The 18254-nt window shown below is 37.0% G+C and overlaps 1 protein-coding gene across 3 annotated transcripts in view; it reads left to right on the top strand.

Annotated features, from left to right (window-relative positions):
• LOC140436792 (nose resistant to fluoxetine protein 6-like) overlaps positions 1–18254 on the top strand; it is a 46945-nt gene that overhangs the window by 21364 nt on the left and 7327 nt on the right. For all 3 annotated transcript variants that reach the window (XM_072525883.1, XM_072525882.1, XM_072525884.1), the window contains exons 8-10: positions 12635–12831; positions 15328–15445; positions 16002–16182. In XM_072525883.1, the coding sequence (XP_072381984.1) occupies positions 12635–12831; positions 15328–15445; positions 16002–16182 (496 nt within the window). The remainder of the gene's footprint in view (positions 1–12634; positions 12832–15327; positions 15446–16001; positions 16183–18254) is intronic.

Below are 18254 nucleotides of genomic sequence, written 5' to 3'. Positions count from 1 at the left end.
AGATTCATTTATCGATTTTAGTGGATTTTTTATATAATACTCTCTCGTTTGGCGTCTGTTAAGTATCTGGTCATAATGCAATGTTGTTTACAAAACTCTTAGTTTCATTAATTCAAAGTACTAAAAAGAAAAAAGAAAATGATCTTCAATTAATTTTATTTTGCTCAATATTACAATCACAATTTATGGTAATTTATGATATATATTAATTTAATTAAGTAATGTAATACTTTTATAAAAACTTACATTTGTTTTAACAATTCGAAGATATTAATTAGTCCAATTACTTTTTCTTAGGAGCAGCAGCTTTTCTATCCTTTTGGTGAACTTGCGGTAGCCTTGGCGGTTTTTGGCTTAGGTGCCTTTGGTTTTTTTGTAGGACTGTCTTTATTTGATTTCTTTGCTTTGGTTGGTGTTTTTACTTTGGCCCTTGCCGAAGTCGGAACTGGGAATGAAGATGACGCAGTTTTAGAAGCTGACTTCTTTTCAACCTATTCGCTGGTAGCAGAACGTTTGGCGGCGGTAGCATTTTTTTTTTCGGTTTAATTGTTCCTCCAGCTTTCATTTTTCTCCTGAACTAGGCTTTGTAGATCCAGAACACGATGAGATATACGCTAACTTGAAGATCCTTTTCCCTTTGTTTACATCAATGATCCAGTAGCAATTGCAGCTTTTAAATATTTCTTGATGAACGGTGCAACTTTTTTCGCATCTACTTTGTAATTTGCAGCGATATATTTCTTGATAGCTTGAAGAAAAGAACCACCTCTTTTTGGATTTTTTGCCTTTCTTTATTTTGAATGGTGAATTGGTCTTCTATTTTTCTCTTCTTCTATTGGTTCTTCTATTTTATTGGTTTTCTATATTTAGTAATTTCACAAAGTATGTATTAACTATGAATCCAAAACAATCTATTTGTAATCAAGTCTAGGTCTTAATAGCACAATTTTCAATCAAAACTCACATAAGATACAATACGTAACATTCAGGAGACTGATTTAAATAGCCACCTTTGACTTTTTATACTCTATAGGCGCGAGAATTTATCGTATTTACACAAATCGACATCGACACTTGTGGGTGTGGATGCATATGCACGGGAACGCTCGTCCCCACTTGTAGACTTTATCAAAAAACGATTCGACATAATTATTAATAATAAAAAGTACTTAAATAACTTAATTTTCGGGCCCCAAAAATTACGGGCCCTAGGCACGTGCCTAGGTTGCCTAGGCCTTAGTCCGCCCCTGCAATATGCTTATTGATAGAACAATTGCTCATTGGGATGCAAGGGATAGTGATGCGCAACGTATAGCCTCTCCTATCCAAATGTCGACCTCACCTACACGCATGATGATCTTGATTCTGGTCATCCGGTGCAAATCTGGACGTCCGAGTGATTGCCGGTATAAGCAATCCCACAGTTACCTACCAACGGCTTCAGGTGGATGAGTTGGTAAGTGGTAGGACACTCTTTTGTCCTAGGGTTGGGAAACTCGCTCTAAAGGCGGATGAACCGAGATCTAGGTCAACGGCGTAAGTATGTAGAAAGCAAGGAGAAACCACTACATTAAAGATCCATATGGATATCTCTTGTACATCTATCATGGCTACAGCTTTGAAAGTAAAGACTGCTGATCATGTATATCGGAGTGCAAGATCCGGCAGGGGAGGAATAACAACACAGAATCACGGGGCCTCCCAGGTCGTTAGCAAGCGAAACCCCCAAGTAAAAGAAAAGTATGCGCCTAGAAAAATTAAACAGTATATTAAAATATGCACCTGAAACGTTAAGACCATGTACGAAGCGGGAAAAATTTATAATGCCATCCATGAAATGGAAATACTGAATATCGATATAATGGGCATCAGTGAAATGCGATGGCCCGACGCCGGAAAAGTCAAATAAACGAGCACCAAGTATATTACTCTGGTACTACAGAAGGTCAACATAAGCATGGCGTCGGAATAATTTTAAATAAACAAATAAACAAATACGTTACGAAATTTGTTCCAATATCTGAGAGAATCATTTTCATTAAACTTGATTTATTCCCAGCAAAAACCAACATAATCCAAATATACGCACCCACAGCAGACAAATCAGACGAAGTATTAAAAGCTTTTTACTACGATTTAAGAAAAGTCCTAAGTAAGTTAAAAACCAATAAAGTAACGCTAGTTATGGGTGACTTTAATGCCAAAATGGGTAAGGGTAGTTATGGTGAAGTAGTAGGTTCATGGGGTCTGGGTGAGCGAAATGAGAGAGGAGAACGCCTACTCACATTTGCTACGGAAGAAGAGTTGGTAATCACCAATAAACTTTTCAAATTACCACACAGAAGGTTATACACATGGCGCTCACCCAGTGACACGCCAGAAAACATCATAGGAAACCAGATTGACTATATTTTAATAAATAAAAGATTCAAAAACTCAATAACATCAGTGAAAACCTACCCTGGTGCAGATATTAAGTCAGACCATAACCCACTTGTCGCTAAGTTTCGTCTGAAATTTAAAAAAATCCACAAACCTAATCCTATAAGATACGATCTCAAACAACTAAGAGATGATGACATAAAGCAAGAAGTACGGGAATATCTGAAGAACAACATATCTAAGTCAGAAGTAGTTAATGATGTTGATACAGAAATAAACCACTTAGAAAACATTGGGAAGAAAATATTAGACCAATACCTGCGACCGAAAAAGACAGAAAAGAAAAAACCATGGATAACCGACGGTATATTACAGATGATGGATAGAAGAAGAGAATCCAAGCGGAAAGACTACGTTGCATATCAATTTCTAGACAAAGAGATAAAAAAAGCTGTCAGAGAAGCTAAAAATAAAAATCTGGAAGAACAGTGTGAAGAAATCGAGATATTGGAACGTAAACACGATTCGTTCAACTTCCATAAAAAGATCAAAGAAGCAGCAAGCATCTATAAATCAAAAAGGCCGGGACACTTAACAGACGCACAAGGAAATCCAATAGTTGATATTGAAGAAACAAAAACAACATGGATGAACTATGTGACAACAACATTTGAAGACGATAGGAATGTCGCCATCACACAAAATAAAAATGACGATACCGGACCACCTATTCTCGAAGCGGAAGTAGAAGCTGCTATAAACAACATTAAGGAGGGAAAAGTCGCAGGATCAGACGAGTTCTACTCAGAATTTTTGAAAATTATGGATAAAGACGAAGTAAAAAGACTTACCTTGATCTTCAACAATATATACCAAAGTGGAAAAATACCCCAACAGTGGCTAAGATCAACTTTTATAACAATCCCTAAAAAACCCAAAGCCAAAAAATGTGAAGATTATCGAATAATAAACCTTATGAGCCATCTCCTGAAAACTTTTTTAAAAATTATACATAAAAGAATATATAAAAGGTGTGAAGAACACATGACAAACACACAATTCGGCTTCAGGGATGCATTGGGTACTCGAGAGGCACTTTTCGCAATACAAGTTCTCTTTCAAAGATGTAGAGACGTGAATTGTGATATATATATATATATATATATATATATATATATATATATATATATATATATATATATATATATATATATTATTATGATTGTTTATTTTGACTTTAATCTTAGTTTATTGAGCCAATAAAAAAGAATTATAACTTATTTGTTATCAAAAGTAAAATAATCCTTATATTACCTGTGTTCAATGGATTCAAAAGATTTTCTAGTTGTCTTTTATCGGGAGGGAGAAGAAAGGATAAGAATACAAATATATTATATTACAAAGATTTACGTTTCTTTATTTTATATGAACGAATAAAACAATTATTAAATTCTGTCGTTATCTTATCAATCAGCATACAAGAAAATAAATCAAATTTTTATAATAATAAGATTATAAAGCAACATACATTTATATTACGTGAAAACCAATTTTACTTAAAATTTTCTTTACTTGAAACAAGAAACAACAAAACTTTAAACTTTTGATTAGCCTAACAAAACCTCAGTTCTTAAATTTGAATGCTAATGACCATGATGTCAAACCGATCCTTCACAGATATAAAATTCAATTGTACAAACACTTACAGCTTATTTTCTTCTTGAGTTGTATGTTGGAACATACCCAGAAAAGTCCAGTCTCCTCAACGATGGGATCTCTCCTCTTTGGCACCTCGGCTCCTTCTTAACGTCTCTGCAAACCTCCTGCAGACTACACAAAAAACACCTGATTCACTTCTTCAAACTCAGCTACTTATTTATGACACCAGGACCTCCTTTTGTCAACTTGATGCCGTAAGAATACTTTCACATATACTTTATAAAATGCCCACGGTAGATACAAGGACCTCTTTTAATCTACTTGTTATCTCCTTCTGCAAACTATTCACTTCTTTTCGTTACGCCGGTATCCAAACTCACGAACCACACCCTATCTTGAGACACACGACTGTTTCCTTTCGATGACCAAAATATAACTAACTCCTCCGGTCTCCTGATCGGCTCACAAATTCCCATTTAAAAACGACCGTCCAATCAAAAGCTCAAATTGTGTTTACCATGATTTTGGAAAAGCCTAATTTCGGTTTCAGAGAAAAACTAAATAGCTTACTTTAAAATTGGTTTTGTCAATACACAATTTATACATATTTCAAAAGATTAGAATATGGTCATTTAATAGTCGACTATACAAACAATGAAAAGATTAACTAAGACAGGTAAAATGTCTTCTAATTCTAAACAAAGGTTTTTTTGATAATTTTGTTTGAAACGGAAAAAGGTCGTTTGCCAAACAAATTTCTATTCTTATCTACACTAAATCTGATCTTATATTACTATATACATTTTTGTTTATAATGATATCTTAAAATTTTATTCCGATGGATATTTTTATTTATTTTTCTTTGGTTGGGAAAGAAAAAGTATGACAATATATATATATATATATATATATATATATATATATATATATATATATGTATGTTTTGTTGATTACCAGAAAGCGTTCGATAGAATAAAACATGACCAACTGATGAAAATATTAAATTCAATTCTTTATCTTATATTCAATATATCTTTATGTCGTCAGTTAATAGACGACATAAAGATAAAAAGAAGTGTTCGACAGGGATGTATATTGTCCCCATTATTGTTCAATACATATTCAGAGCACATTATGAACCTAGCGCTAACGGACATAGACGAGGGAATACTTATAAACGGAGAACGATTGAACAACATAAGATACGCTGATGATACTGTCATTTTTGCAGACAGTCTTAAAGGTCTGCAGACACTTGTCTTCAGGATGGCAGAAGTAAGTAGCAGGTTTGGGCTTGATTTTAACATCATAAAAATCAAATACATGGTTATAAGCAAAAATAGGATACCACCTGGTCAATTACTAGTTAACCAACAACCTATAACACATATCACCAACTTTTGTTATCTGGGTGCAAACTTAAATGAACAGTGGGACCAATCGATGAAAATCAAGATAAGGATCGAGAAGGCAAGATCAGCTTTCGTCAAAATGAAAAAAATCTTTAACAGCCACGATATAAAATTGACAATAAAAGTTCGTTTACTAAAATGCTACGTATTCTCCGTTCTTTTATATGGCGTGGAGTCATGGACCTTAACTGAAGCATCACTGAAGAGACTCGAAGCATTTAAGATGTGGTGCTATAGACGCATGTTGAGGATTTCCTGGATAGACAGAGTTACCAACGAAGAAGTACTACATAGAATGGGTAAAGAGCGCGAACTAGTCATAACCATAAAACGTCGCAAACTAGAATACCTGGGCCATATAATGCGCAATGGATAACGATACAACCTACTTTGGACCATACTTTTAACTTAACTACTACCGGACTTTTCAGGGCAGCAGTCAACAAAGTCAGAATAGTGTTACGTAAAAATATGAGTCATAGTTTTAACCTTTAAAACATGTTTTTAATCTAATATGTTGTAGAGTTTACGAGAGGCCTCGATTTACCTGAGCGACCTTCCAGAAGCGATGCGAGGGAAATCCAGTTTGCCGTTACCGTTTCGCCATCGAAGGTTTTAGACTATTCGAGATAACGGCACTGGTATATAATAACGGAACTTTATTTGGAAGGGACAGTTAATAAAGAAGATTCGCGCTCGTGGTATTATTGTTACGCTCGCCTACTAATAAATTATTGTATATGTAGTGATAAATAAACTTATATAAATGATCGTGCCTTTTAATAAATTAAAGTAGGAACAATATAATAAATTAGTAAAGACATTATAAATTAAAGACATAACAATTAATAAATTCACAACAAATGGTGTCAGAGTGAGATCGAACATAAATTAGACTTATAATAATAATACAAGTGAATACGTAAAATAAATTGTGAAAATGGCTACGATTTATGAGCTGACAGTGACTAATTTAAGAAGACATCTCGAAGACAGAGAATTAGCTTCTACCGGAAAAAAGGCTGAGTTAGTCCAACGACTAAAGAACGCTTTGCTAGAAGAAGGACTAGATCCAGAGACTTATATATTTGAAGATGCTGTCCTCTCGTCGATTTCGAAAGTTTCTTCTGATGTAGCCAAAGTTTCTGGTGACATCGCATCATTAGAGAACAAAGTTTCTGACGATATTTCGAAAGTTTCTTCTGATGTAGCCAAGGTTTCTGGTGATGTAGCCAAAGTTTCCGGCGACATCGCTTCGTTGGAAGACAAAGTTTCTAACGAGATTTCTTCGCTGGAAAGCAAAGTCTCTGCTAACATCTCTTCGGAAATCTCTAAAGTCACTTCTGAGATGTCTGCCCTGGACGATAGAATATCTTCATTAAAAAACCAAGTTGCTGCCGATATGTTAGCCTTCGAAGAAAAGATATGGAAAGAGATGGAAAAGAAGATGGAGGAAACAGGGACAGCAGAGAGAGGTAACAATCCGATTACAGTGGAGATAAAAGAAGACGAGACGAAATGTAAGTTGGAGACACGGCCGAAATTTGAAGGAAGTGGAGGTTCTATTCATGTTAAAGTCCCAACTTTCGACGGAAAATCATCATGGAACAACTACATGAAACAGTTCGAATCAGCCGCAAGAGCGAATGGATGGTCTGAAAAAGAAAAGGCTGTAAACCTGACTATCGCTCTTCGAGGAGATGCCTTAGATGTGCTTCAGACCATAGCCGTAGAGGAGACCGATGATTTCGAACAACTGAAGAAGAGGTTAAATATGCGATATGGCCACGAACATTTGGAGCATGTATATCAGTCACAGCTTAAAAATCGTAGACAGAAGAAAGATGAGGCTCTTCAAGAATATGAGGTAGATATTGCCAGATTAGTACGATATGCTTATCCAACAGCTCCCGAAGACATGATGGAAAAATTGGCCGTTCAAACGTTTATTGATGGTCTTCGTGATCATGAAATGCAGAGAACACTGCGATTAGCTCGTCACAAAACGCTGGTTGATGTCTTATCCGCCGCCCTCGAATACGAGTCAGCTACGCAGGCCTCTGGCGGGTACAGTAAAGTTAGGACTGTAAAAGAGGAAGGAGACGAAGATAAACTTGACCAGCTCTTTAATTTGATGAAAAGCATGACATGCAAGAAAAAGAAGACCATAAAATCAAGAAACTCACCATCAGGAAAACCAGAACGAGTCAACCTTAGGGAGGCAGCTTCGACCCGGAACTCTTCCAAAGACCCTCTCATACTAATAGCTTCTTTGAAATGTCGTGAAGATAGTGTATATGTAGATGGAGACATAAATGGTAAAAAGCATACGTTGTTGGTGGATACCGGAGCGACCAGAACCATTATACGCCCGACAGTTATAAACAGCCGAAAGAAACTGTTACCAACGAGGTTGCGACTTCGGACCGCTACAGGTGAAAATGCCAACATTCATGGAGAAATCCAGGTACAATTGGGAATTGGGACAGAAAAGTTTGTCCATACTGTTATAGTTGCTGACATCGAAGAGGATGTTATATTAGGAATGGACGTAATGAATATGCATGGATTCCAATTGGATTTTAAGAATAAGGTAATCAAAGTTGGCAACGAGGAGGTATTTCTCCATCCACATAATGACAACACTGTGCAAGCAGCCATTACAGAAGATACAGTCGTGCCTGCGAGAAGCGAAACGATCATAGTAGCGCGGCTACAGGGATTTGTGGACGAAGGGAGACCTGTTATGATGGAGCCTTGGAACCACGACGATGAGGTTGGCCGTGGAATCATAATTGGAAAGGAATTGGTGACTTCGGCTAAGGAAATTCCTGTGAGACTTATCAATGTCAACGACTACCCAGTGACCATAAAGAAAGAGACAAAAGTAGGAACTTGTGTACCTGTGACATCCATAATCCGTCAGGCGACAACATCTGATAATTCCAACGACAAATTCGACCAAATGGTTGCAGTTGCAGGACAGTCTCTAAATCAGATGGAGAAAAGGAAATTAAGGGAATTTCTTCGGCAGTATCGTGATATTTTCGTACCGAAAGGAGGAAAGACGGGAAGAACTACCGTTGTTAAGCATAAAATTGATACTGGTAATGCTAAGCCAATTCGTCAAACAGCTCGACGATTACCACAGGCGAAGAGAGAGGAAGCTGAAACGATTGTTCAGGAAATGAAGAAAGACGGGGTGATAGAACCTTCTACGAGCCCATGGGTCTCTCCGGTGGTCCTGGTTAAGAAGAAAGACGGAACGACGAGGTTCTGTGTGGATTACCGTTTGCTGAACAACGTTACCAAGAAAGATAGTTATCCTCTGCCTCGGATCGATGACACATTGGACACATTGGCTGGAAGTAAATTGTTTTCTACTTTAGATTTGAAGTCTGGATACTGGCAGGTAGAAATGGACCCAGTCGATAAAGAAAAGACAGCCTTCACCACAGGATCTGGATTGTGGCAATTCAACGTTATGCCATTTGGACTTTGTAATGCTCCTGCGACATTTGAGAGGCTTATGGAAAATGTGTTGAGAGGGTTATCTTGGAAAACATGCCTGGTTTATTTAGATGACATAATCGTCTTGGGGGAGACATTCGAAGATCATTTGAGGAATTTAGAAAACGTTTTTAATCGACTTAAAGCTGCCCAATTGATGCTAAACCCCAAGAAGTGCCAGCTATTTCAAGGTAAAGTCAATTATCTGGGTCATATAGTCAGTAAAGAAGGAGTGGCCGTGGATAAGGGAAAAATCGATTCCATTAAGGAATGGCCAAAACCAACTGACAAACATCAAGTGAGAAGTTTTCTTGGACTATGTACTTACTACCGGAGGTTTATTAAGGAGTTTGCAGATATCGCTAAGCCATTAACGCGACTTACGGAGGAAGCAAGAGATTACCGCTGGGATACAGACTGCCAAAATGCCTTTGAGACCTTGAAAAAGCATTTAATAACAGCACCAATTTTAGGGTATCCACTGCCAGAAGGAGAGTTCATCTTAGATACAGATGCAAGTAATGTGGGAATTGGAGGAGTGCTGTCTCAGATTCAAGGAGGACAGGAACGAGTCCTCGGATATTTTAGTAAAGTTCTTTCAAAACCTGAGCGGAATTATTGCGTCACGAGAAGAGAACTTCTAGCAGTAGTTAAATCAGTAGAGCACTTCTATCAATACCTCTATGGCAGAAAGTTTCTAATCCGAACCGACCATGCCGCCCTTAAGTGGTTGATGCAGTTTAAGAATCCAGAGGGTCAGATAGCCAGGTGGATCGAACGACTCCAAGAATACGATTTTAAGATTGAGCACCGAGCCGGAGTTAGCCACAGAAACGCTGATTCTCTTTCCAGACGGCCATGCCCAGCAGAGTGTCCCCACTGCAACAAAACGGAATCCAAGGAAGCAGCAGTGCTAAGAACGACGATTGTCAACGACGACTGGACGCCTACTAAGATAAGGGAAGAACAAGAGAGAGATCCAGTTATACAGAAAATCCGAAAATGGAAAGAGGAAAACCGTCGACCACCTTGGCAGGCAATATCAAACCTATGCTCAGTAGTTAAGACGTATTGGGCCCAGTGGGACTCATTTATCATCGAAGATGGCTTGCTTAAACGAGTCCTGGAAAATGATGACGGTTCAGAGAAGAGAAGACAGTTGGTGATCCCAAAGAGCAGAATAGCCGAAGTACTTCGTCAGTTACACGACAGTCCATCGGGAGGGCATTTTGGTGTAAGGAAAACCCTTCAGCGAATTCGGGAACGGTTTTATTGGATGAACAGTTCCGACGACGTAAAAGACTGGTGTAAGAAATGTACTATTTGTGCTACGAGTAACGGGCCTCACCGGAAAAGGAGAGCTCCTATGAGACAATATAATGTTGGAAGCCCGTTTGAAAGAATAGCTTTGGACATTGCAGGGCCATTTCCAGAAAGTGAAAATGGGGGCAAGTACATGTTGGTAGTAATGGATTACTTCACTAAGTGGGTCGAGATTTACGCACTTCCAGACCAGAAGGCCGCCACCGTTGCAGATAAGTTGATCCAAGAATATATCAGCCGATTTGGAGTGCCTTTGGAGATCCATAGTGACCAAGGCAGGAACTTCGAAAGTGATCTATTCCAAGGAATATGTGATAGACTAGGCATGAAGAAAACAAGAACTACCGCGTATCATCCGCAATCGGATGGTATGGTAGAACGAATGAATAGGACAGTTGGCAAGTATTTGACAAAGATGGTGTCCAATCATCAGCGAGACTGGGACCAATACCTTCCGTTCTTTACAATGGCCTACAGATCTGCTGTTAACGAATCAACGGGCCAGACACCAGCCAGAGTCCTATTCGGACGCGAAATGCGACTACCTTGTGATCTAGAATTTGGGTGTCGACCTGGAGAAGATGTAGCAGGTGAAGATTATGTGATCGAATTACGAAGAAGAATGGACGATGTACATGAGTTGGTCCGTTCCCACCTTCAGATCGCTAGCGACCGAATGAAGAAACGGTACGATACACAAGCCGGAAAGGGTTGCTTTAAGAAGAACGACAAAGTATGGCTGTATAATCCCAAGAAGCGAAAAGGTTGTTCTCCCAAATTGCAGCAGTTTTGGGAAGGTCCATACCTCATCATGGAGAAGATCAACGATGTCATCTACCGAATAAGCAAGATTCCGAGGGGAAAGCCGATGATAGTACACCATAACCGGTTGGCATCTTTCGAAGGTGACCACGACGTAGATGAAGAAGTGGAAGTAAACCAAGTCCAAGATGTGTTTGACCTCACGTTTGAGGAATTCATGGGTGCCTATGGAGGTACCGGTAAAGCGAGACATGGTGTTACCACTGAAGAAAAGCAAGATCTACTCGAGCTCCCCGATGACTACTCGCTGGCCCTTACCATCCCGGCCAGTATCAAAGACGCACCAGGGTTGGCATCCGTCTTTCGAAGGAAGTTTGGTCGAGTTGCAGAACTTCAATGCCAAGTGCCAGCTCCCGGTAAAACCTTGAAACTCCAAGATGCATCACGTTACCTTTTCTACCTGGTAACAAAAGACACTGCCCGTGACCAACCTACCTACCGAGATGTATGGGAAGCCTTACTTCAATTGAGAGGGCACGTACTAGAGTCCGACGTGCAAAAGTTAGCCATGCCAAAGTTGGAGTGCCGCCAATTAGATTGGAGGGTTATCCGAAATATGGTGGAGGAGATCTTTAAAGAAACCGAAGTCCAGGTGTTAGTCTGTTGCAATCCGCATAGTTACTGGTGCGGAGAGAAAACCGTCCCTTGTCATTTTTATACAACTGGAAGTTGTAAAAGAGGGTCCAGTTGCCGATACCAGCATACCGTTCCAGTTCTAGTCCCAACAAGGTTCCAGGAGGAACCATCTTTTGAGAGGGGGGCAATGTTACGTAAAAATATGAGTCATAGTTTTAACCTTTAAAACATGTTTTTAATCTAATATGTTGTAGAGTTTACGAGAGGCCTCGATTTACCTGAGCGACCTTCCAGAAGCGATGCGAGGGAAATCCAGTTTGCCGTTACCGTTTCGCCATCGAAGGTTTTAGACTATTCGAGATAACGGCACTGGTATATAATAACGGAACTTTATTTGGAAGGGACAGTTAATAAAGAAGATTCGCGCTCGTGGTATTATTGTTACGCTCGCCTACTAATAAATTATTGTATATGTAGTGATAAATAAACTTATATAAATGATCGTGCCTTTTAATAAATTAAAGTAGGAACAATATAATAAATTAGTAAAGACATTATAAATTAAAGACATAACAATTAATAAATTCACAACAATAGCCATGTTAGTGTCCAACATCCGTAACGGATAGGCACCATAAGAAGAAGAAGAAGAAGAACAATGAGTAACTTATTTCTATCCTAAACTAACGAAACATTTTTAAGCTAAAATCTTACATCGCAGTATTTATTTAGTTCCCTATATCCTATTTACACTAAGATTTTACACAAGAAAGTATCAACAGAGTGTTCACATCTAAAAAACATTTTGATTAGGTCGTTCCAACCTAGAGGCCGAAATCAAATTATTTCACTTTAACAATGGTGATAAATTTCCAATATGTATTAATAACAAAATTAAGAGTTTAAATTTTTTTGTTATAACACAAATTTCTTATTTTTTCTATTTTTAGTGCATAATCCCTCTATGGTATATATCAGCGGATATGCAGTTATTTATTCTTGCTCCTTTGGTATTAATACCCATATCCATAGTATTAAAATCACCCGGTGGATTAAAATTAGCAATGCTAATATTAGGAGGATTAAATTTGTTGTTTTTGCTAGTGCATATAGCTGCCAAATTATCGTTTCCCGAATATGCTAAAAAGTAAGTACATTGTATTAGTTAGAACTAGAAGTATTTTTGTTTCTTAAATGCAGACTACTACTTAAAAGGGAGACATATTTTCGCTATGAACTGATTCTTTGGCAAAAAAGCACATACAAAATGGACATTAATAAGTTTCAATGTCAACACCCAAAAACGAGAGTTCTTATAAAAAAAATAACTATCGTTAAAGACGTAGCGCTAGGCGCACACACATCGAATTTGGACGGTCGATAAAAGTTAGATCGAACAAATTCCTTTAGTGACGCGAAGAAACAATGTGAGCGTGCATACGCATCGATCGCCAAACGGCACGGAATAAAACTCGGAAAAATATCCACTTTTTCCCGACAAATAAGTCAGGGGTTCTACGAATAGGACACAGCTCTGCTAAATAACGCCCTCCTGCTTTGTTTTTGGGCCGCCTACATTCGGCATTAGTCATGACAAGGCTGCTCTCACTACTGACGCTTTAGCACTGACATGCTCTGATTGCTGCTTGAAGCTGAGTCTGGCATCAATCAGCACTCCCAGGTACCGAAAGAATGATTGTGATGTGATTTCATGTTTTCCAATGTCCAGTGTTACGGTTTCCACCTGTTTTCGACTAGTAATGAGCACTGCCTCCGTTTTGTGTTTCGCTAGTTTTAAATTAACCGTGCTCGTTCACTGTCATATTCTGCCGAGGATGATGTCGAACGTGAGATTTATTTCTTTAAGGTGCTTTGCGATGATCACCACATCGGCGTATGCAACGAGCCTAACATCACTTGGTAATTATAGCTTTAGAATATGCCCGATCATATATAATATTCCACAAGAGAGGGCCTGGCAGAGAGCCATGTGGTACTCCTCCAGTGATTTTATATTTCTTCGGGCCAGACTTTGTATTATTCTTCAAAAATCGATCAGTTAAGTAGCTAGCCACTATTTTCTTTAGATACGCCGGTACCTTCATTTTGGTTAAAACTCGCATAATGCAATTCTAGTTGGCGGAGCCAGATGGTCTCTTAACGACGGGATCAATTGCATCTAGTGTTGAGTGTTTTTTTCGAAAACCATACTGATTGCTGTTGAGCAGCGGTTTAGCTGCTGCTTCAACTCTTTAATGGATTATTTATTCTTATATCTGCATACAACATACCATACTAGCTATATCCATCATACAGAGCGGACGATAAGATGATGGTTCCTCTAGTGGTTTCTTTCCTTTTGGGAGAAACGCCAATCTTTGTTGCTTCCATATGTGCGGGAAAGTACCCTCCTTGAGGCATGTATTGTAAACCTCCAGGAACATAGCCTCTGATTCTTTTATGGCTACTTTTAAAGCGATGTTTGGGATTTCATCTAATCCCGGAGCTTTATTTCCTACTATATTACACACTACACACCTCCATCAGTTGATATTCCGGCGGGATTTAAAAGGATGATAAAAGTTTTGTTAATGGGAATATGGGAATGTAGGTGTCGACATCGAATGGCTTTTCAGGTGAGTCATGACCACGTTATATGGCCTGCCCCATGGATCATTCTCCACCTCATTGATAAGCTCAATCCAGCAATACTTTTGCTGTCTTTGATTGCCTTATTTAATCTTCTGCTGGCGTTCTTGTACTCTATCACCAGATCTGCAGAGTTTTGTCGTCCCCAGCCACGCTGAGAAGCTCTTCTGGTTTTTATGCACTCTTTACGTAGAACACTTCCACCAATGTAACGACAAACTACTACCGATAGAGTTACTGTGATGGCAACTGGATCCAAAGATTTCACTCTCCAAACAACTGTATTAGTTAGCGTATGTCTTCTTCCGGTACTCTGTTCAATAGATACTTCTCATAGTAACGTATTACGGTCACTGGCTGTATAATTATTCAATATCTTCCAAGAACAGTTCCCCTTAACGAGGCAGGTGTTGATAAAAGTAAGATCCACAATACAACTTGTTCCTTCTCTAGTAAATGTAAGTGTAGCACCACTTTTAAGCAAGACTACGTCTAGTGTTGCCATGGCTTCTTGCTATGGGGTTTTCTTTTCAATGCATAAGACACATCAGGCTTCCTTTCTGCATTCTACAACTTTGTGGCATCCTTTTCTACATTTTATGCAAGGTTGGATCTGATCCACTTCACTTTTGCATTAGGTGGCGAAATGACCATGACGCCAGCATTTATGCTCGTTTCACTGACTTTATTTAGCAATTGACCCAGCCAATCCTAATCTTGCAGTGTCCAATACGAATATTTGTTGCTATTGGCACTTTCAATGTCACTAAAGCAGTCTGAAAAAAACTGTTTGTATTTTGAAAACGATTTCAGAAGTGGAAATTGAAACGTCAATAAACTTATTTTAAACTTCAATTGTGGCTTAGTCCCATTAAAATAGTAATTGCTTCAAAATATTCAGATCTTGAATTTCCAGATCTTGCAATTCTTTCATGCTAATTTACATGTAAATTTTGATTACACTAATTTTAAAATTGGTCTCTTCTCTTTTTAGTGCTTTTGATACACACGGAAGATTACCCGACTATTTTATAGGCATTATGATGGGGATATTTATGAGATTCGCTAAAAGTGAGCCTTTTCTGGGTAAAATCAAAGCAAGATATGCTTCCGTAAGTAATCAATAAGTAAAATTCCAGTATCATCTTTTTTTTTTAATAAGCTTTAAATTAATTTGAAACTTTTTTATGTTTGAGTAAAAACAACTCTTTAAGAATATAATTTAATTAGATGTTAATTAAAGTAATTACACAGCGAAAAGAAAAATAATTAATTTACCGCTCGTAAAGATATGACGATTGACTTATCAATTAGATTTTTTATTTTTCGTGACGGTTGCTGCATCGGTGTCTTTAGTTTCTATAGTATCAATAACCAGAAGAACTTTATGGTTTTGGTATTCACTCAGTAGGAAACCTTACATAAATTCGAGAAAGAATATGAGCGAGCACCTACGAGATGCTGCTAAAATGAAATTGGACATGGTATTAAACATTTACGGTAATAAGTACACTGAAAGAATTATCCGGTGAAAAGTCTGAGAAAATTCCTTTTAAAATAGGTTTTCGGGCATCAAATACGCATCACAAAATATTATTAGTAATATCATGAACCTTTTAAAATTATTTTGACAATTTAATTATGTTTATTAATTTTTTTTTTTTGTAGAAATTGAATCTTCTAATATGGATTATAGTATTAAGTCTAATGTTTGTAGTATTTATTTTTACTGATGATGGAGAAATGTATTTTAACAGAACCAACAAAACCTTATATTACGCCTTAAGTAGAGTCATTTGGGCTGTTGGATTATGCTGGATAGTATATTCTTGTTACCATGGCTATGGAGGTAATATTTTTTATTATACCTAATTTTGTGGTTATTAGTAGCATTTAACTAAGTTACTTATGAAGCTTTAAATGTTAAGTCATTTATTCTTCTTTCTCTTTTATTCTTCTTACTGAAACAAGAACACATAAAAAGGGGCAACTATACATAATACTTCAGAGCAAACAAAATTGGCAATATTAAGAGAAAACAAAGAAGTGTAGTTAGATTACCACGAACAGAAAAAAATTAAAAAATTAGTAGATGCTGAATGTAAAAAAATAACAGTTTAACAGATCCTCTGCATCCTTTTTCCGAGCTGCCGTTACCAAAATTAGTATAGCCAATTTTATAGCCAACGCACGATAATCAAGCTTAAGAAGAAAGAAGTAAAAAATAAAAATGAAATATTCCAAACATAATATGTCAAAATAGTAACGAAGATAATCGTGAGAAAAGACTTGCAAGAATGAAGAGGTGGCAAAACAATAGATGACAAAAGAATCACGAATCTTTTGTGAAATATTCAGCTAATGTTAGTATGAACAGAAAAGGAAATGGTTTAAATAATGAATAAGATGGACATGATAAGTAGGAAATATGGTCTTACGCCAAAAAGAAAAAGACTCAAATCATGATAATAGATCGGAATCCATTTAAAATTAGAAAAATTGCTGATTTTGAAGTGTTTGATAGGTTTAACTAGGTTATTGAAAACAAAAGAGGTGTCGAACAAATCAAACACAGAATGACAAAAGCACGTAAATCAGCTATCAAAAACTAACTCGTATATGGAAAGACTTAAAAACATCTCAGTAAAATAAACTAAAACTATTAAATACATTGATCTTAAAATCCACTAGGAAACTAAGTTCCTGTAGCTGGCTGTATAACATTTATCGCAAAATTTTTTATTTCAAATCCTTAGTAAAAGGTATATAATAAAATACCCAAACGGGCTATATCATAAATACATTACAGAACGTTTTCGGAATGTAAATTCCATCATCAGTGTAACAAATTATACATGCTATGAGCCACTAAAATATATGGGTGAAAACCCTTTAAATGTTATTAATTTATAGATATGTTACATTATATGTTATTATAAATTAGGATGTTTAAGTTACCGTTGGAACTGGTAACATGGCAACGTATGGCTCTACATCGGTTACATGGTCCTGAGACATTAATCTTAACTTCACCTAAGGCCCAAGGATAAATTAGCTTCTATTCGAGAAATTGCTGATTTACCGAAAATTTTAGAGAATCATATGAACCATCTGCTTTTGGTACTATCGATGAGGAACTTGTAAATTTTAGAACACGTTCTAATTTATATACCTAGTAAACCAAAGAAATACGGTATAAAGGCTTGGACCCTATGTGAAGCGGAAGATTTTTATTGCTGCAACTTTGAGATATATACTGGAAAGATTGGTGATAAATCTGAACGTAACTAAGGCCCAAGAGTTGTCAAAACACTTGAAGAACATTTTTATAGATCTGGTCGAAATATTACAACTGACAGTTATTGTTTTACTGACATTGCTTTATCTGAAGAACTCTTATCTAAAAATTTACTTCTACTACTATTAGCAAAAATAGGAAGAGTTTGCCTAAATCATTACTTGAAATGACAGATCGTTTACTTATTCAAAAATTTTTGTTCACTAGAAACATTACTTTAGGTTCATATGTAACCAAGCCTAACAAATTTGTCGTATTATTATCGACCTTTCACAATGAACATGAAATTTCTGGTCACTCAACACCCTTTACATTAAAGATTTTGGGGGTTGTGTCCGCCCCCGCTAGAGGGTTGATGTAATTTAGTTGAAAACTAGTTTACAAAATGTCTCCCTCACAAATAAATTTGACTTGTTTTTGCATATTTTTAGATTTTTTATAGGGAAGAAATTATATCGGGTGGTATCTCTTCAAATTGACACACAGTATAAAATATAAATGTAATATATAATATTATATAAATGTCATGTTATATAAATACTTTTATATTAATGTGTCATCTTGCTGTAATAACTTAAAAACGTTTGAAAAATATAAGAAAAAGAGGTTAGTCTTTGTATGTG

This window comes from Diabrotica undecimpunctata, chromosome 3, assembly GCF_040954645.1.
Source record: "Diabrotica undecimpunctata isolate CICGRU chromosome 3, icDiaUnde3, whole genome shotgun sequence".
NCBI classification, from domain to species: Eukaryota; Metazoa; Arthropoda; class Insecta; order Coleoptera; family Chrysomelidae; genus Diabrotica; species Diabrotica undecimpunctata.
This window is presented reverse-complemented; position numbering and strand designations above follow the sequence as displayed.